This window comes from Callithrix jacchus, chromosome X (genome assembly GCF_049354715.1).
Source record: "Callithrix jacchus isolate 240 chromosome X, calJac240_pri, whole genome shotgun sequence".
Classification (NCBI taxonomy): domain Eukaryota; kingdom Metazoa; phylum Chordata; class Mammalia; order Primates; family Cebidae; genus Callithrix; species Callithrix jacchus.
The window spans coordinates 10,685,804-10,707,135 of record NC_133524.1 but is presented as its reverse complement, the minus strand read 5'-3'; the positions used below and the strand labels follow the sequence as shown (position 1 = coordinate 10,707,135).

The 21,332-nt window shown below is 38.3% G+C and overlaps 1 protein-coding gene across 10 annotated transcripts in view; it reads left to right on the top strand.

Annotated features, from left to right (window-relative positions):
• The window catches only part of MID1 (midline 1), a 633,800-nt gene that overhangs the window by 576,994 nt on the left and 35,474 nt on the right, over positions 1 to 21,332 (top strand). For all 10 annotated transcript variants that reach the window (XM_054251252.2, XM_035289356.3, XM_078363505.1 and 7 more), the window contains 2 exons: positions 6,055 to 6,162; positions 17,131 to 17,279. In XM_054251252.2, the coding sequence (XP_054107227.1) occupies positions 6,055 to 6,162; positions 17,131 to 17,279 (257 nt within the window). The remainder of the gene's footprint in view (positions 1 to 6,054; positions 6,163 to 17,130; positions 17,280 to 21,332) is intronic.

Genomic DNA, 21,332 nt, shown 5'->3' with positions numbered 1-21,332 from the left:
ATTTTGCAGTTGAATGCAAGTCAAATTAAAAGAGTCAGTTTTTAGAAATAATGCTTAGAAACCACTTACAGACTACTAAAGAACATTTCACAGCCATCTAGTCCAATTTCTAGTATATGTATGTAACTAAATCTCTTTAATGTTTATACATATTTGACAAGAAAAACAATAATTGTCCTCTTTACCCACCCTTTCCTCAAAACACTGTAACACTATTACACCATAAAACTTAGCAGAGAGACTTTGGGCGTTGCTAACCAAGTGCTCTTGAGAAAATTGCTAATCTATTTACGTTATTATTAACTAATCTGGGGAATGATTATGCCTAACTACATTTCTAGAAAGGGAAGGTAAACTGTGCACCCAGAGGCAACTTACCTGAGATTGCAGCTGACGATTAGTGCCAGATATGAGCATTAATGAGGCAGAATGACCCTCGATACTGAATTTCATCTCAGGACTAGGTGGGGCACATATGATTGTTTTGCTTCTACAGTCACATCATTATTCAACTTTCTAATGTCTCTTTCATCAGACTGTAAAGGATCAGAAGGTCATTGTCAGAGAGAAGCAGCAATATTACCCTACGAATAGGAGAAAGTGGGTCAACAACTCCCTACAGGCAAGACTGTTAAGGAGAAGATGCGAAAGAAAAATGTGACTCTAGCTGTAGAAAAGGTGCATGCTGAGCAGATGGGTGAGGCCAAAAATGAGATGAGGTGAAAGTGACTGAGTTCGTCATCCTGGTGGGCTGATGTGATATTTGCTCATGAGTGTACTTGAAAGAGAAAAAAATGTAGCACTGGGGAGCCTGGCCTGCGAGGAAGGCCTAATTTTAAGCTAGATTTCATCCTGAGAAGTCAAGTGCCCCATTTCCAGTGTGGTCCAAAGGCAGGAGACTAATTACCTACCATTGGGTATCATTCCTAGTGATCTTCATCTCACTCTTGCCCTTAGTTTAGGTACCAAGGAGGAGACTGGCAACACAAAAGTGGAAGTATGAGTACTGGAAAGAAGAGTTTGAATTTGTTTTCTGCATCCTAGATTGGCTCTCCTCAAAGCATTTCATTAGCCACAGTGATTTCTGAATCAAAAGATGTGAATCAGAAATGAAAGCAAAAACCAGGAGCTGCTAGCTTCCAAACAAAACCTGGAAACTAGAAACACCAGAATATACTGCAAGTAATCAATAAACCCTGCCATATTTGAACTAAGAGAAATTAATAAGAAAGTCTAATCAAATCATTAATTCTTGGAAAACTTCTTTGTAGTGGAAAATTTTTGGAAATATAGAATAGTATTTAACTTGTTTTATTGTACCTTTTGGAATATAAGAATATGAGAGTTATAAGAATTTGGAAATTCATCAAAGTAGAAAACAAGATTCAAATTCCCTGATTTCAGAGGAAAGCTAGATATATATTCTTTGAAAGATCTAGGAAAAATACTTAGCCTAAAATGAAATAGATCCTGTTTCTGAATTTCTAGAAATTTACATGTTGGGGTGATGGTGAATGGTGAATGTGGTATCAGCTTTCTCAAAATCCATTTGCCTCAACAAAGATTCCAGCCCCCTTTTATGGTAAAGCAAACCTATCTATTCTGTAAATCAAATAGTCAAAATTTGGATTAAATTGAGCCCCATGTCACAATGACAAAACTGGCATACTTTTTCTACCATGCAGTAACTCAAATCCCAATGATTATGAGAGTGAAATGGATCCTAAACTAAATCATAATCTGTTTACAAAATCCCTTCTCAATGCAGACAACAGTACTTCAGGTTTGTCAATGGCTTCATAAGTTTAGTTATGTTATTTCCTGTATTCACCACAATAAACCCAAATGGCTGAGAGAGCAGATATTATTCAGCTCATTTTACAAAACAGGAAAACTCACAAATGGAGATAGCCTAAGATTTTCCTAATGTCACCATGTAGGTATATTCCACACCACATTTCGTTTCATAGCCCCTACTCTAGAATTACCAGTGGAGTCTCACTGGACTAAGTTAAAACCAGAAGAGCTTGAAGTGTGGAATATGTTAGTGACAGTATCACAACCTGAGGACCTCACAATGTGGTCAATTGATTTGAGCAAAGGTTTTCAGACACTTCAATGAAAGAAAGAATAGTCTTTCAAAAAATTGTTCTGAGACAACTGGATATCCATAAACAAAAGAATACAGTTAGAAGCCTCCCCTCACATCATACACAAAACTGACCTCCAAATGGCTCATAGACCTAAATATAAAAAATAAAACTTGTAGAGGAAAACAGAACAGTAAATCTTCATGACCTTGGGATAGGCAATGGTTTCTTAGGTATGACAACAAAAGCACAAGTAAAAATAGAAAAGTAGATAAATTGAACTTCATTAAAATTAAAAAATATTTTGTGCTTTAAAGGGCATCATCAAGAAAATGCAAAGATAACCTACAAAACAGGAGGTAATATTTGCAAATCACATATCTGATAAGGGACTTGTATTCCAAATATGTAAAGAAATGATACAATTAAAAGACAATGACCCAATTACAAAAGGAGCAAAGGATCTGAGTAGTCATATCTTTAATCTAGATACACAGATGTCCACTAAGTACATGAAAAGATGGTCAGCATCATTAGCCATCAGGGAAAAGATACTACTTCACACCCACTAGGATGAATAAAGTTAAAAAGACAGACAATAAGAAGCATTAACCAAGGATGTAGAGAAATTGGAACCGTCATGTATTTCTGATGGTAATATAAAATAATGCAGCCACTTTGAACAAGTTTGGCAGTTCCTGAAAACATTGAACACAGTTATGTGACCCAGGAATTCCACTCCTATATCAAAGAAAAATGAATATATGGGCACACAAAAACTTGTACATGAATGTTCATATCAATATTATTTATAGTCAACAAAAACTAGAAACATCAGTGCGCATCTGTTAAAGAATAGATAAACAAAAAGTGGTCCATTCCTACAATGAACTATTATTTGGCCTAGAAAGGAAAGAAGTACTGATAAATGTACCACACAGATGAACCTTGAAAACATTATGCTAAGTGGAAGAAGCCAAACAAAAAGGATTATGTATTATTTGATTCCATTTATATGAAATGTCCAGAACAGGCAAATCCATAAACAAAAGTAGACTAGTGGTTGTCTCGGGCTGGAGCTGGGGCAGGTAGGGAAAAAGTGGAGTGACTGCACACATTATGGGTTTCTTTTCTGGGTGCTGAAAATGTTCTAAGCCTAGATTGTGATGATGATTGCACATGGAATCATCTGTGAATACACAAAAAACCCACAAAACTTCATATTTTAAATGGACAAATTTTATGATATGTGAAATATAATCCAATAAGGCAGTTTTTAAAAATCAACTCCTGGCCAGGTTCGGTGGCACATACCTATAATCCCAGCACTTTAAGAGGCCAAGGATCACTTGAGCCCAGGAGTTTGAGACTAGCCTGGGCAACATAGCAAGATCCTATCTCTACAAAAAGATTTTTTTTCATTTAGCTGGTAGTCATGGCATATGCCTGTAGACCCAGCTACTCAGTAGGCTAAAGAGGTCGAGGATGCAGCGAGCCATGATGGCACCAGTACACTTCAGCCTGGACGATAGAGTAAAAGCAAGACCCTATCTCAAAACAAATCAACTCCTTTCCTCCCTCCCATCAAATAATACAATCCTTAGGACATAATTTTGTGTCTACACAGTCCTTGGAAACCAATCCATTACCTGCATATTGAGTGATTACTGGTGATAACTCCTTGCTCCATTACGTTTTTGCCCTGTCTCTTCTTGGAAGGTCATTTTCCCTATGTATTTATTCAGCACATATTTTTTGAATGCCTATTTTGTGCCAGACATTGCACCAGCTGCTTGGGATAGATACCTTATTTAATACAATAGCTGAAGATCCCTGCCTCTATGGAGCCTCTATCAGATTTACCTTGTATTCTCAAGTACAACTTAGCTCTTCAAATTTATTCTAGTAGATGCTTTTCAAGTCTGGGGTCTGTCAAAGAAAAACTAGAGCTGGACAGTAGTTAAAGCTGTAAAAGGATTTTTATTCAGGACTATCGTAATAAGGGGAAAGAGACCTCAGTATAGAATGGACTCAGCTGCCAATATCACGTGGACAAGTGGGGATTTACAGCAAAAGAGCAGGGTGATGGTAAGTGGATGAAAAATTACTAACAGGAAACATCAGGGGCAAGGGGAATTCTGGTTAAACCGACCTAACAGGATTCTTGTTGAAGGTAGGCCAAGGTGATGAGATATCCCCTGGGGCATGGTGAAGGATGAAGAACCCAATGAGATATCAAAAGTGATCATATATGGAGATGGAAGATTCTGGCTAAACCAACTCAGCAGAGTTCTTGCTAAAACTAGTTTACAAGGAAGTACACAGAAGGTCCCAGGAGAAAGTTCAGGACTAAAGTTTGGTCAAGCAAAGAAGCTTTATCAGTGCTACTTTCTAGAAATTTTACTCCTCCACCATAATGTGCTCATGTTATCAATATGGTTCTGCCTTTCACAACTCAGTTGTAGTCAGTTATTAAATTCAATTTGAGGTCAAAAGGAAAGACAAGAAATTTATCGAGTGTAAGTTTCAAGCAAATATGTCAATAGACAGCTTAATGGATTTGAGAAACCTCAAGGGAAACTAGAAATGATGATATAAAAATAACTATAAGAGAAATGAAGCCTAATGATTAGCCTCCTTGAAATATTAGCCTGAGTTCCACATTTCTACTTCTCAGTCAGTGCGTTTTAAATTTTTTTCATTGTTCATTAAACGAATACTTAGCTAATAACTCTATCTGCTAAACTGATGTAGGACATAATATCATGGTTTACTGCAAATGGCCATCTTCTCAGTAAGATGTCTTGAGTAGTCTCTACGTTGTGTCTGAACCATGATCAGGAATAAAATTCAAGGAATCCTGGGCATCTGGAAACAGGACATGGTTTCTGTGAACAGCAATCAGTAGATTTTTGTCTTGAATTCATGACCCTACTTCCAGTTTATCTCATTCATAGAGAATGAAATTACTCCAGTGAAAGCCTTCCAAATCAAAAGGGCTAGGGACTGGGTCATATCTCCTCCCTGAAATATGTTAGAATAATCAATGTCATTGTCATTCTTTGTAACATTGCAACTTCTCCTGCGGCTGTGTTGAAATAATAAACCTTATGCCTGCTATCTTCATCTCCCACAGCTGTGGTTTCTGTGTTTCTGTTTGTGAATAAGCATTTCAGAATTGTCATGAGATGGAGGAAATAGCATGTGCAGAGTATTTCCCAGGCCTAGTTGCCAAGAATGAACTAATTGTAAGCCTCCCTTGCGTACAAGTCACAAAAACTTCAAATACAAGCCATTCTGTAATGATCCACCTTTCCATGTGAATGGTATGCTTTCATTGTAAAACGTTGATCTTTCAGAAGTATACTAGGAGTACAATTTTAAATTATGTCATAAGATTAATAAACTATTGAAACATCTTTTTGTGTTTTTTATGTTTTATAGTAATTAGACACAAAAGTGATATTTGTATTTAAAAGAAATGTTAAATAAATGTGATACAGGCATGCTACACTGCTTTCAGAATATTTGTCTAAAAGAGATTTATAGTAATTAGTCCTCCATAAAAGAAGATTGGTTGTTTTTTTAACTTACATTTTTTATGTCTAACAGGACAAATTTGATACTTTTTTAAAATATAAAAACAGGAATTGCAAATATATTTCACATGACACATCAGTTTCCAACTAATTGGTAATAGATATGTATATGTTATGTTAAAGATTCTGCAGCTGAGTCTGGCTTAGAAAAGACTACTGTCATTGGATAATAATGTTTTCCAAGGATGCAAGATAGGAAGTGGCCATGTAAGTCCTATATATGCGATCCTTGTGTAATGGGACAAAGAGTTAACATTTAAAACATCTTTTCAGAGATTACTAGAAACATCCTAGTCTACATTAAAAATAGCATTTAACTGAAAACAAAGGCCAAATTAACACTTACCATTTTACTTATCCTGTAGGTCAATGCATCACGTCAAGAAGCCAAATTGACAGAGGAATGTGATCTTCTCATTGAGATCATTCAGCAAAGACGACAGATTATTGGAACCAAGATCAAAGAAGGGAAGGTATGATTTCTAGGGAAGAAGATTTCATATTCTCTACCTGGAGAAAATAAATCCTCATCCTCATACACTCCAGTGGCTTTGGAAATGTTGAGAACCCTCTTTTTCTATACATTCTATAATTTCCTCTTATCTTTAAGACAGTTAAAAGGTCCTTGCTTGGCAGTTTTTCTCCATCCTTTTCTTTGTACTATGCTCTTCTGTGAACACCTGTGATACAAGGGCTGCTCCATTGCCCAGCGCCAGGAGGTAGCATAAAGGTCTTCTTTATTACAGGCATTGTTTTCTGTCTCACTTGACTATGCAAAGGTGGGTTCTGTGGAGGCAGAGTTCATTTCATATTCATTGTGATATCCTAGCAGCTAGCATAGCATTACATAAATGAAAAATTAATCTGACTTTATTTATAGAAAGTATGAAGTACTTTCCCATGTTTCTGAGGAAATGCGTACAAGTATAACTTCATGGTCCCAAAACTGTGGTTTCACTATACATTATACTCCATTGCAGATATATTAATAGAACTTCTTTACTAATGTTTCTATGTTTTAATTGCCTATTGTCTTACAGCAAACTATATTTTTAAAAGAAATTGACCTTATATAATTTTTAAAATTTTTTAACCTATATTTTATTGCACTTTAGGTTCTGGGGTACATGTGCAGATCATGCAAGATTGTTGAATAGGTACCTACATGGCAATGTGGTTTGCTGCCTCCATCCCCATCACCTCTATCTGGCATTTCTTCCCATGTTATCCCTCCACAACTCCCAACTCCCTGCTGTCCCTCTTCTGGTCCCCCTCAATAGACCACAGTGTGCAATGCTCCCCTCCTTGTGTCCATGTGTTCAACACCCGCCTATGAGTATATATTATGTAAAATACACATATGGTGTATATTTTTTTGTTCTTGTATCAGTTTGCTGAGAATGATGGTTTCCAGATTCATCCATGTCCCTACAAAGGACACAAATTCATCGTTTTTTTATGGCTGCATAGTATTCCATGGTGTATATGTGCCATATTTTCCTTGTCCAGTCTATCATTGATGACCATTTGGGTTGGTTCCAAGTCTTTGCTATTGTAAACAGTGCCACAAAGAACATACTTGTGTATGTGTCTTAATAATAGAATGATTTATAATCCTTTGGATATATACCCAGTAAAGGGATTGCTGGGTCAAATGGAATTTCTATTTCTAAGTCCTTGAGGAATTACCACTGTCTTCCACAAAGGTTGAACTAATTTACACTCCCACCAACAGTGTAAAAGGGTTCCTATTTCTCCACATCTTCTCCAGCTTCTGTTGTCTCAGATTTTTTATGATCCCCATTCTAACTGGCATGAGCTGGTATCTCAATGTGATTTTGATTTGTATTTCTCTAATGACCAGTGATGATGAGCATTTTTTCATACGTTTGTTGGCCTAATATATGTTTTCTTTTGAGAAGTGTCTGTTCATATCCTTTGCCCACTTTTGAATGGGTTTTGTTTGTTTTTTTTCTTGTAAATCTGTTTTTGTTCTTTGTAGATTCTGGATATTAGCCCTTTGTAAGATGCATAGCTCGCAAAAATTTTTTTCCCATTCTCTTGGTTACCAGTTCACTGTAATGATTGTTTCTTTTGCTGTGCAGAAGCTGTGGAGTTTGATTAGGTCCCATTTGTCTATTTTGGCTTTTGTTACCAATGCTTTCAATGTTTTAGTCATGAAGTCCTTCCCTATGCCTATGCCCTGAATGGTTTTGCCTAGGTTTTCTTCTAGGGTTTTTATGGTATTCGGTCTTATGTTTAAGTCTTTAATACATCTGGAGTTAATTTTAGTGTAAGGTGTCAGGAAGGGGTCCAGTTTCTGCTTTCTGCACACTGCTAGCCAGTTTTCCCAACACCACTTATTAAACACGGAATCCTTTCCCCATTGCTTGTTTTTGTCAGGTTTGTCAAAGATCGGATGGTTATAGATGTGTGGCATTGCCTCCAAGGCCTCTGTTCTGTTCAATTGGTCTATATCTCTGTTTTGGTACCAGTACCATGCTGTTTTGATTACTGTAGCCTTGTAGTACTACTTTGAAGTCAGGCAGTGTGATGCCTCCAGCTTTGTTCTTTTTGCTTAGAATTGTCTTGGCTATGCGGGCTCTCTTTTGGTTCTGTAAGAAGTTTAAGGTGTTTTTTTTCCAGTTCTGTGAAGAGGGTTATAGGTAGCTTGATGGGGATAGTGTTGCATCTATAAATTACTTTGGGCAGTTTGGTCATTTTCACAATATTGATTCTTCCTAACCATGAACATGGAGTGTTTTTCCATCTGTTTGTGTCCTCTCTTATTTCATTGAGCAGTAGTTTGTAGTTCTCCTTGAAGAGGTTTACATCCTTTTTTACCTGTATTCCTAGGTGTTTTATTCTCTTTGTAGCAATTGTGAATGGCAGTTCGTTCTTGATTTGGCTCTCTTTAAGTCTGTTATTGGTGTATAGGAATGCTTGTGATTTCTGCCCATTGATTTTGTATCCTGAGACTTTGCTGAAGTTGCTTATCAGTTTCAGGAGATTTTGAGTTGAGACGATGGGGTCTTCTAAATATCCAATCATCTGCAAATAGAGACAATTTGACTTCCTCCTGTCCTAATTGAGCACCCTTTATTTCTTTTTCTTGTCTGATTGCTCTGGCTAGAACTTCCAATACTATATTGAATAGGAGTGGTGAGAGAGGTCATCCTGGTCGAGTGCCAGATTTCAAAGGGAATGCATCCAGTTTTTGCCCATTCAGTATGATATTGGCTGTGAGTTTGTCATAAGTAGCTTTTATTACTTTGAGATACATTCCATCAATACCTAGTCTATTGAGAGTTATTAGCATAAAGGGCTGTTGAAATTTGTTGAAGTCCTTCTCTGCATCTTCTGAGATAATCGTGGTTTTTGTCTTTGGTTCTGTTTATGTGGTGGATTACGTTTATAGACTTGCATATGTTGAACCAGCCTTGCATCCCTAGGATGAAGCCTACTTGATTGTGATGGATAAGCTTTTTAATGTGCTGTTGCAATCGGTTTGCCAGTATTTTATTGAAGATTTTTGCATCTATGTTCATCATGGATATTGGCCTCAGTTTTTTTTTCTATTTTCTTTTTGAATTTCTGCCAGGTTTTGGTGTCAGGATAATGTTGGCCTCATAAAATGATTTAGAAAGGAGTCCCTTTTTTTGGATTGTTTGGAAGAGTTTCAGAAGGAGTGGTACCAGCTCCTCTTTGTATGTCTACTATAATTCAGCTGTGAACCCATCTGGACCTGGGCCTTTTTCGGTTGGTAGGCTATTAATTGCTGCCTCAACTTCAGCCCTTGTTATTGGTCTATTCAGGCTTTTGACTTCTTCCTGGTTTAGGCTTGGGAGGGTGCAAGTGTCCAGGAATTTATCCATTTCTTCCAGGTTTACTGGCATATGTGCATAGAGTTGTCTGTAGTAATCTCTGATGGTGGTTTGTATTTCTGTGGAATCGGTGGTGATATCCCCTTTATCGTTTTTTATTGCATCTATTTGTTTCTTCTCTCTTTTCTTTTTTATTAATCTGGCTAGTGGTCTGTCTATTTTGTTGATCTTTTCAAAAAACCAGCTCCTGGAGTTATTAATTTTTTGAAGGGATTTTTGTATCTCTATCTCCTTCAGTTCTGCTTCAATCTTAGTTGTTTCTTGTCTTCTGCTACTTTTGAGTATTTTGATCTTGCTTCTCTAGCTCTTTCAATTTTGATGATTGGCTGTCAATTTTGGATATGTCCTTGCTTCTCATGTGGGCATTTACTGTGATAAATCTTCCTATAGGCACTGCTTTAAATGTGTCCTAGAGATTCTGGTACCTTGTGTCATCATTCTCATTGGTTTCAAAGAACATCTTTATTTCTGCCTTTATTTCATTGTTTATCCAGTTATTCTTTATTTCTGCCTTTATTTCATTGTTTGAGATAGAGTCTTTATCTGTCACCCAGGCTGGAGTGCAGTGGCGCCATCATTGCTCACTGCAACCAACCACTGCCTCTTGGGCTCGAAGAATCCTCCTGCCTTAGCCTCCTGAGTAGCTGGGACTACAGGCGTGGGCCCCCACACCTGGCTAATTTTTGTGTTTTTTTGTAGATACAGGGATTCACCATGTTGCACAGGCTGGTCATGAACTCCTTGGCTCAGGCAAGCCACCTGCCTCTGCCTCTTAAAGTGCTGGGATGATAGGCATAATCTACTGTGCCTGGCCAAGGATAATTTTTCTTAATAATTTTTAAAATGGAAGTGTTCATTTATGATCCAAAACGTCATGCATTTTTGTTATTGCTCATAACTATGCTTTAACGAAACATGTATAATTAAAACATACTAGCAAGTTTGAAATGAAACACAGAGATAACCATGGCTAATGTATGTGTTTTCTCTGTTTTCCACAAAATTTAACAGGTACCTTCTAATATTGTACAATGTTTTAGATTACTCTGTCTATATCGATTATAAAATATTTATACAAGTAAATTATAAAAATGATCTGAAAAATAGTGAAATTAAATAGTTATTGACACTGGTATAGTAGCTTAACAGATTAACATGAAATTATTCCCTGGCCAAGGACTCAAATGTGCTAAAATGCTACTTTTCCCCACATACAAATTGTCCAATTTAGAAGAGCACTGAGTGTCCATCTGGAATCCTTACAGGATATATTTCCTCTTTCATCATCATTGTGTATTGTGTGTGCACATCTCTTAATTCTAGAAATATTCCAGGTTCTCAGATACATGGCCACCTGACGTATGGTCACAATTATTCATTTGCATACAGAAGGTAATTTGCTATCTTCACATGGTTGCATACAGAGATTAGCTCTCGAACCACATATTAGTTTATTTTCATTTTTAATTTCAAATTGACAAGCAGTCATATATATTTATGGAGTGCAAAGTGATGTTATAATTTATGGATGCAATGTGGAATAACTAAATCAAGCTAATCAACATATCCATCATCTCAAAGCCTTTTGTTTTGTGGTGAGAACATTTGAAATTTAATTGCTTAGTGATTTTGAACAATACATGATTATTTATTTGCTGTTTTCACCATGCCATGCAATAGATCTCAAAGTAGTAAATAAATAAATATATAAATAAATTTTAAAGAAAGCACTTCCCCTCCCCTCTAATTGAGGCTTTGCACCTTACTCTTAGTTTCTTATTGCTGCTCTAACAAATTACCATAAACTTGGTGGCTTGAGACAACATAGATTTATTATCTTAGTGTGCTGAAATTCAGAAATCCAAAAATCGATCTCATTGGGTTAAACAAAATTGGTAGTCAATGTTTTGGCACTGCTGTTTCTTTCTGGACGCTTTAGGGGAAAATCCATTTCTTCTTGCTTTTTCTAGCTCTTACAGGTAGCCTGCATTCTTTGGCTCGTGGTCCCTTCTTTGCATCACTCTAACCTCTCTTCCCATCCTCACGTCTTCTCTGACCCAGGTCTTCCTGCCTTCCTCTTACAAGGACCCTTGTGACTACATTGGGATTACCTGGATAATTCAGGGTAACATCCCATCTCATGATCCTTAATCATGTCTGTAAAGCCCCCTTTGCCATGTAAGTTACATATTCAAAGATTCCTGAGATTAGGATGTAGGCAGCATTGAGGGTCCATATTCAGCCTGCGAGGACAGTCCACCATAATTTCCTGGTTAGCTTGCCTTCCTTTCTCTTACTTAACTTGGACTTCCCACCACCAGGGTCTCTCTTATGAGCTGGATCAGAGTAGTGAAGGTGTCCCCAAGTTCCGGCCATGGTGATGCTTGGAGTTTATGCTTTGGTGCACTCTTTCTACCCCAAACACATGTCAGTAATAAAGAACATAATAAAATACAAAAGCAAACAGAGATACCTGGACCAAAAACAAGATAAACATCTCCACAGGCCAGAAATGAGGCAAAACTGAAAAGCCTTGATTGTGGCTGAGGATACAGGCTACCGGGATTTGGTCTTGAAGAGGTCAAAGTAGTACAGCTTCAATTCCTGTGGATCAATAGTTCTTGAAACTTTGGGGAGAGGATCTAGAAGTGCTCCAGATGGGGTGGGGAAAGGAAATCAGGCTCATTATTTAATGCCATGGGCTGCAGAAGGCTTCACACTTCAGTCAAAAATTATTGCCAGCCTCTCCCTTGTATCATAGCTTTTAGCAAAGTCAAGTTGTTAGCTTGTTCTTAGCTTGAAGCCTGTGTTCACACTGCTTCTGATACCCACACAGAACAGGAGCACAGAGAGAAGGATGGGATTCCTGAATAATGACCTCAAGGGCCAGGTGAAGGCAACTGGAAAACTATCAGAGCAGGGTAGGCTGAGCAAAGAGGGTGAGAGAGGAAAGAATTATAAATTACTTCCCTTTAAAACTGAAACTCTAAGTTCAATTTCAAAGCATATAAAGAAATCTTAAATTTTTAAACATACAGCCAACAAAATCAGCAGAGATCATTATCTTACCCCGGATAAAAGGAATTTTATAGGAAAATAAGAAAAAGACTTTAAAAGAAGTGGTCCTAAGATGATCAAAGAATAACTTCTCTTTCAAAATAGCCAAAAATGTGAAGCCACAAGAAGGAAATGAAATGAGAAAAAATAGATAGGAAAGCAACAAATTAGCAGTTTTGGAGGGAAAAATGTAGATATTGAAATTAGAAAACTCATCTGTACTGGAAATTTGGAAACTGAGTTTTGGCCAACACCTTGGGAATGCCATAAACATAAGAAGGCACAAGAGTCTGAAGCCTGTTTTTAAGAGGAAGAGTGTGAATGCCAACACTGTGGAAACCTGTGGTGCCAGACAGAGAGAGCAAGTATGGACTTGCGGTTCACTGGGGGACTTGGGTCCCTGCAGCCCAGGATGGCAGTGGCAACTGAGGGCACTGAGTCAAAAGAAGGGATGGTGGGGCCCTGCAACAAGCAATTGGAAGTGGGTGGGTGGAGCAAGAACCAGGAGGAATTATGGAGACCCCAAAAGTGAGTTTCAGCAACTGCCTTATTTTGCCCCTTTCTATCTCTGATGCTAGTCACCCGGCTGTCAAACTGACCTCCAATTCTGCAGTTGAGGTGGTCGCCAAGCAGGTGATGTTATTATTTTTTTTTTTTTTTTGAGACAGAGTTTCACTCTTATTACCCAGGCTGGAGTGCAATGGCGCGATCTCTGCTCACCGCAACCTCCGCCTCCTGGGTTCAGGCAATTCTCCTGCCTCAGCCTCCTGAGTAGCTGAAACTACAGGCACGCACTACCATGCCCAGCTAATTTTTTGTATTTTTAGTAGAGACGAGGTTTCACCATGTTGACCAGGATGGTCTCGATATCTTGACCTCGTGATTCACCCGCCTCGGCCTCCCAAAGTGCTGGGATTACAGGCTTGAGCCACCGCACCCGGCCTGCAGGTGATGTTATTATACATTAGTACCTACTAATGATTCCTGCTCTCCTACCATTGTACATTCTCTGAAACAAATAATTCGACAGCCTTTATAGGTGGATGGTCTGGAGAGTCTCAAGCCATGAGGCTTTCTGGGAAAGAATTTTCTTCTTTCCTTCAATAGTCGAGGATACGTTTCATGTCAACACACAAAGAGCTCACTCCAGATTAAGTGAGTTCATTCATTTAATGTTCAGACACAGAGATCTGTGGTAGACTTCTGAAGGCCAAAGCTCAACAAAATAAGCGTCCCTTTTCTTCGTTGCCTTTTATGTACACTAAATCTTCAAAGTTTAAGAGAATTAACTTGGACTAAATGTTGAGCTCTCCATGGCCTTAAAGAGATGGTGAGAACAGGCCTCATCTTCAGTTCAGATACTTGTGTGAATTGAAGATGCATTGTTTGGACCTAGTTGTTTTGGGCTGTGTATCCTACATACATATAAAAGCATTTATATAAAAATAAGTATTTAAAATGCATTTTCAGCAAAATAAGGTGGCTTTTAAAAGAGTGTGTAAGGTATAACAAACAGCAAATAAAATTATATAAACAGGCCTGTGTCCCAGCTAAAAGGAGATTCCAACAGGCAAACTATTTCTGTGACAAGTACAGAGTGAATTCCAAAAGTTACAATGTGATAATCTCACTTCCCAAAGGAAAAATGAAGAGTTGACTGGAAAACATTTCCCCTGCAGCATTAAGACAGACATATACAGAATATTTTTATGTGTCAGTATCTAATTTTTTAAAACATCAAATTTTATTCACCTTGTCAGCTTTTAAAAATAATACACTAAAAAGTGTTGTCTAATGGAAAACTAAGTATTTTGCTTCATGCCTGGTGTCTGAGTTCGAAGTGCTATGGCAAGTAGGACAGTGTTTCAGAGCATGCTGCAAATCAGGGCCATCTGACTATAATCATTTAAGCCAGGGGTCAGCAAACTTTTCTGTCAAGGACCAGATAACAAATATTTTAGGCTTTGCCATTCGGTCTCTGTCTGCACAATGTTGTAGCAAGAAAGCAGCCATAGATGATGTGTAACCAATGAATGTGGTAGTGTGCCAATAAAGCTTTATTTATACAAACAGGTTGTATGCTGGATTTGGCCCACAGATCACAGCCTGTGAACATCTAACTTACAGCAGTGTTTCTCTTTTTTCTTTTTTTTTTACTGTAACCCACAGTAAGAAATGCATAGGACATCACAATACAGTTTATGCATGCACACACACAAAAGGTTTTACAAAACCCAACTTGCCCTTTCCACCAGGAATGCACTCTGCTATTTGTTTTTCTCCTCTTCTCTTCTATTTGGTTTTTTAAATGTTAGTCCTGACCATCCTAATGATTTATCACCTGCAGGCTTAAAAACAATTGTTGCTTGTTAAAATGCAAATTCCTCCTGTTCCACGAATTGCGACTCCTTAACTCAAATATTGGAGAGTAGACAGAAACATCTACTGTTTTTCTTTCAAAATGATCCCCAGCTGATTCTTTTATGCACTAGGTTTGCAAAGCTCATATCAGGCATATCAGATGAAATTGTACACTAACCTATAACTAAAATTATGCCCAAAATTGTTCTCTGTAGAACATTCCAGTATTTTCACAGGAGGCTCTCATTTTGTCTTGCTTTAATTTTTGCATGATTTAGGGCTCTTTTATTCTTTTTCCTATTGTGTCACTTTGAATATTCAATATCATGATAGAAAAATAACAGAAGAAACTGGAGTTCAAGCATCATAGCATTTGAAATGTGTGTGGTCTTTAATAGGCATAGCTAAAGCATAAGTGGTTGTCATGAAATTATTCTAAAGGAATATTTTGACCTTACTTTCTTTTGTTAGAATTGGGTTAAACATCTTCAATTATGCTATGTAATTTAAATTATTCTTTATGCTGTGTGATTAAATATTCCACTCATTTGGTTTGTTCTCTGGACTGTAAATTAGTTTTCCTTCTGGAAATTTCCTTTCTCTGATAGTTGCTTATGGACATGTTCTATTATCCTGCACTGCACTGGATGCCTTCCTTAGCCTTGCCTCCAGATAGAATGATGCCAGAGGCTAAATTCTATTTGGTGTAAAATAAGTGTTATTTTATTCCACTAATGAATACAATTAATCCACTGGGGACGTTAACTATAATTACAATGCATTAAGTCTTTTACCAGGCTCATGATCATATATTATTTGCCCCAAAGTTTTGACACTTAATTCTCTGACTCTTTCAGGTATTTTTCTCTCCCTTGCCAGAAACCTTGTTCCTGCTGCCTCTAATTCAGTATGAATTTCCTTTGTTTGCTATAGTACATATTTGGAATTGGATGTTCCTTAGAGGCCTCAAGTTCTGACATCTCCTTCCTTCCTTTTCTTAGATTAGAGTTATAAAGGAATGGTAATGATGACTTGGAGAAAGAAGGAATTTCTTGGAGTTAGCAGGAATTCTGGAGGGAGTCTTGAGCCAGCCTTGTCTGTAAGACAGATTAACTGGTCTCCTCCATACCCTTTCACCCAGGGCTATTTTCCATTCCAGAATTATCATAAAGCCAGCCGAAACCTCTCCCTGGGTGTGTGGTTGGGGGCACTAGGCACACGGCAGTTCCAATTAGCTGTCTAATTTTAACTTGGCTTCTGGCCAGAGGACTTCATCTCACAGCACATTTCAAACACCAGAGCAAACGGTCAAGTGGGTTACCTTGGACTTATCTTGGCCTGCCCCGGAGGTTATGGTCAATTACGTTTGAGGGACATTTTCAAGCAACACAGAATCAGAAATTGGAATGGAGACTGTGAAGCAATCATGTGTTTTTATCCCAACTGGGAAATGCTTATCAAAATAGTTCCTAGTTATCAAGTAAGCACAAAGTGCCTGGAAATGACGTTCCCAGTGAGGGGAAATGGCCCAGCTGTGCTTTTTTTGGCTTTCTCTCATCTGTTCAACAGGAAAAATATTAATCAATGGGAAAAATGCTCCCTTTCTGTTAACACATGAGTTTTAGGTAGTGTGGGAAATAGTAACACCTAATGCTTTTCATTCTCGAATTTATTACATGAATTGCAAAAATCTTTTTAGAAAATGGTTTTTACTTAAACCGTAGATACACCACCTATAAAGATGTTTTATCTTCTTAATGGCACAGCTGAAAACTTGAGATAGAGAAAGTTCCAGGGTTCCCGACAGTCTTGCAGTCATTGTATGGAATAGTCCAGGGAAGAGGTCTGGTGACCCTTTGTAAGTTGCCACAGGGCAACGCCTTCTTTTCCAATCAACAGGGAAGCAATTCACAATTCAGTATTTCCTCATAAAATGAATTAGCAACACTTCTCCAAGGAGATAAAATATTTCTAAACCAGAGTCCCATAACAAAGCTTTCCATATTTTGGTATATCTCTGTGCCTACTTTTTGAACTTTTATGGAAGTATAACACAACAAAATGAAGGATCCAGCCTGATGCCTTTTCACTAAGCAAACCTACCCATGTAACCATCTCTCCATGCCCCTTTTGTTCAAGGTGATGAGGCTTCGCAAACTGGCTCAGCAGATTGCAAACTGCAAACAGTGCATTGAGCGGTCGGCATCACTCATCTCCCAAGCAGAACACTCTCTGAAGGAGAATGATCATGCCCGTTTCCTACAGACTGCTAAGAATATCACCGAGAGGTGAGTGCAGGGGCCCCCAGGAACTTCACAGCTGCTGGGGCTCTTGTATCTGGGGTGTCATTGGTTGGTCTTGCCCTTGCCTTGCTTTTATTTTCATTTTCAAGGCTCAGTACCAGAGAGAATAGAGGCTTTGAGCTGTTTTGTTCCAGCTAAAGATGCTTCCCTTTGACATGTGAAAGCCCTTTCAGTAACAGCCTGGAGTCTGGAGTTCAAGGCCTTTGAAACAAGAGTCCACCAGTTAGAAGAATAAAATCAACCTGCTTTTGGATGAGGGGGAGCTTGTGATGGCACAAAAACAGCATTTATTGTGACTCTCAGATGTGATGTTATCGTACACTTGATAACAAAGAGTCAAAATAAAGGCAAAAACATAAAAGGGAATCTTTTCTTTCATCACGGAGCTCATCTATTTTTTTAAAAAATCAGACAAGTGTTGTTCTCTGTTAGGCCCGTTTTCATTTGGTCGAGGAGCTTGGCCTCACCTGAAAAGGTCAAGGCCGACTCATGCAGGAGAGAAAGGACCGAACTGTCAACCTCATACGGCCTTCTTTTAAAATACCCTTTCTTCTCAGGTAGGGAGCTTTAACATGATGTTGTCTGAATGGTTGGCTCAGCAGTAAAACTGTCAAGGATAAGTATTTCTTTAGCACACGTACTTGATTGGCATAAAAATTGCTTATCTTCACTGACACAAACACCTATAGCAATTCTAGTGGATCGAAAGAGAAGCACTAGGCTGCGCCAGGTACAGCCAATGCCAAATAAATAACATCTCTAACTGATGCTAATGGCCTTGACTTCATTCATTCTAATTTTCAGAATCAACTGCCCTTTATCCAAAGCCATAATACAATCCTCTCTCTAGAAGACCCCAGAGAGCTCATTCATCCTGATCTTCACCCTAGAACAGAAATCAGCAGACTTTTTCTATAAAGGATCATCGAGTAAATGTTTTCCACTTCGCATGTGGTAAGGTCTTGGTCACAGCTACTCAACTCTGCCATTGTAGCTAGCTCTAAAGCAGCCATAGATAATATAGGAACAAATGGGTGTGGCTGTGTGCCAATAAAACCATTACAAAACAGGCGGTAGGCTGCAGTTTGCCAACCCCTGGCCTAGGGAAAAAAAAATACTCACCATCTTATGACTCAAATTTATTCAGAGAAAAAGCAAGGAAACTAACATTTATTGAGTGCTTGTTTTGGAAACTTATGCTAATTCTGAAAATATTGCATAGAGGAGTTAGTCATTGGCATCTCCATTTTCACTCTTCTTAAGGAATAATGTAGTGTTTTTACAACTCTGGTCTACTGTCCAACCAACTTGACTGTATTATTTCTTATATTTGAGGAAAATTCCTTTTGCAGCTGATTAGATGCTTATCTCTTCTAGAAGACATGGATAACAGCTGGCTATCATCCCTGTTACATCCTTAAAATGCTCTCCTTTCTACTCTGAGAGGCCCGTTACTTTCCTCCTGACTCCTAGGTTCCAAGTGTTTATTTTCCCTGGGCCATATCCAGTTGCTCGGTATTCACCCTAATGTTAAAAACTGCAAATAGCACTAATACTCCAGTGAACCCAGGACACTAATAGATAGCATTTATACTTAGGTCATGGTTTCCAACCGAATCCAAGAGTACTTTTCTCCACCTATGAACTTTGAGATGTCCAGATGAAGTGGCTACTGTGAGCTGCATTCCTCATCAATCCCTGAAGATTCAACCAAGTGTCACATGAATAAATTCTTACCTAGTGATCAGAGACAATGTGACCCCATAACAGTTATTGTTGAAAGAAGATATGCATGTGAAGTATAGCACAGGTGCAGGAATGCCCACGTACGATCCCCCTCCGATCCAGTGGCACCTATCTGTTCCTATTCAGCTCTCTCTGTAACAAGCCCAACTCATTAAGAACAGGAACATGACTTTGATTTATCTTTCTACAAAGAATGTGCTTCTGTCCAGTTTGAATTCACAGAGCCTGTAAAAAATTGCCAAGAGCCTTGTCTAGAGCCTTGTCTCTGTTTCCGCAATTCCCTCTTCTCCCATCGCTATTTGTCAATCCTCTTGGTTAATTCCAGAGCCTTTCTATCCTTCTAGCAGCTAGGATGTAGGAAAAGGACACTGGGCTTAGACTAGAAGTTGGCAGACCTGGGTTCCAATCCTAGCACTGCCAGTTTTTAACTACGGTTCTTTGAGCTATTTTCTACTTGGAAAATTAGATTCAGGAACAGTTTGGAGAGTCCTCAAAAAAACAAAAATTAAGCTACCATATAATCCATTAATTCTGCTTCTGGGTGCATACCCAAAAGAAACGAAATTGGTGTATAGAAGAGATCTCTGCACTTCTGTTTTTGTTGCAACATTTTTACAGTAGCTAAGATTTGGAAGCAACCTAAGTGTCCATCAACAGATGAATGAATAAAGAAAATGTGGTGCGTATACACAATGGAGTACTATTCAGCCATAAAAAGGATGAGCTCTAGTTATTTGCAACAACATGGATGGATCTGCAAATCATTAAGTCAAATAAGCCAGGCACAGAAAGAGAAACGTCGCATGCTCTCACTTATTTGTGGAATCTAAAAACCAAAACAATTGAACTCGTGGACATAGAGAGTAGAAGGACAGTTACCAGAGGCTGGGAAGCGTAGCAGGGGGTTAGGGGTGGGGGTGGGGTGGGGATGGTTAATGGGAAAAAAAGAAAGAATGGTTGAGACCTACTATTGGATAGCACAATAGGGTGACTATAGTCAATAATAACTTAGTCATATATATTTTTTTAAAAACTTAAAAATGTAATTGGACCATTTGTAACCCAAAGGATAAATGCTTAAGGGGGTGGATACCTTATTCTCTTTGATATGCTTGTTTCTTTTTTTTTCTTTTTTTTTTTAATTTAATTTTATTTTTTTTATTGCATTTTAGGTTTGGGGGTACATGTGCAGAATATGCAAGACAGTTGCATAGGTACACACATGGCAGTGTGTTTTGCTTTCTTTCTCCCCTTCACCCACATTTGGCATTTCTCCCCAGGCTAGCCCTCCCCACCTCCCCCTCCCACTGGCCCTCCCCAGATATGCTTGTTTCACATTGCATGCCTGTATCAAAATATCTCATGTACTCCATAAATATATACACCTACTATGTGCCCACAAAAAAAACTTTTTTTTTACTACTAATAAAAATTTATTTAAAAAAAAGAAAATTGGTTTCAGAATAGCTGTCACTGTTGTGATAACATTGCTTTACATTCCTAAGAACAGGTCATTAGCATTATAGCTACTCCATGAGGGTTAGTTGGTTGTATTTTTTCACATTTCAACATGTCAGTCTAGCCCACCTTGTGTGTCTTTTTTCCAGTACCACTCTCTGTCTGCCCGCCCCTATTTGTCAACCTGTCACTTAGCATTCTTCTCTAGGACATGACTTCTTTTTTCTGTCTCCTATTGTGCCTGCCTTGGGCTTTGGCTCCTGTATACTTCCAAACAGTCTTTATTCTTCGGTTCAGGTGTGGAGCCCAGAATAAACTTATAATCCTGCAGGCATTCTTGAAGTGAGACTTAGAGGAGATTTTCTGCATCGTTAAGTTACTTAAAGTGGATATGTCCTCCCACAAGCTGAATCAAAACTGTAAAACTTTTTATTTCAGAAACATCAAACAACTCCAAAAGGAGAGAGAACCTCAAACTTTACATTGTAGGAGATGCATTTGCTTTGGAACCAATTGTTTGGCTCTGTGCTAATCGCTTAGCGATTATAGATATCATTGAGGCTGCTTGTTAACATTACTGATGCTAGTTTTGCTCATATACCCCAAGTAGGCAGGGACCCTAGCCACCTTATTTTTACCATTATAGCCCCAGCACATTGCAAGCTGCCTAACATGAATGAATGAGTGAATCAATGCATGGATCCATAAATCTGTAAAACAGGACCAATTGTTCCTACCTAAGATGGCTATTGTGGGGATAAAATGAAATAATGTAGTAAAAACATTCGCCACTTTCTGTCACAACATGCAACGAATACTAGTTCTCCTCCTTCC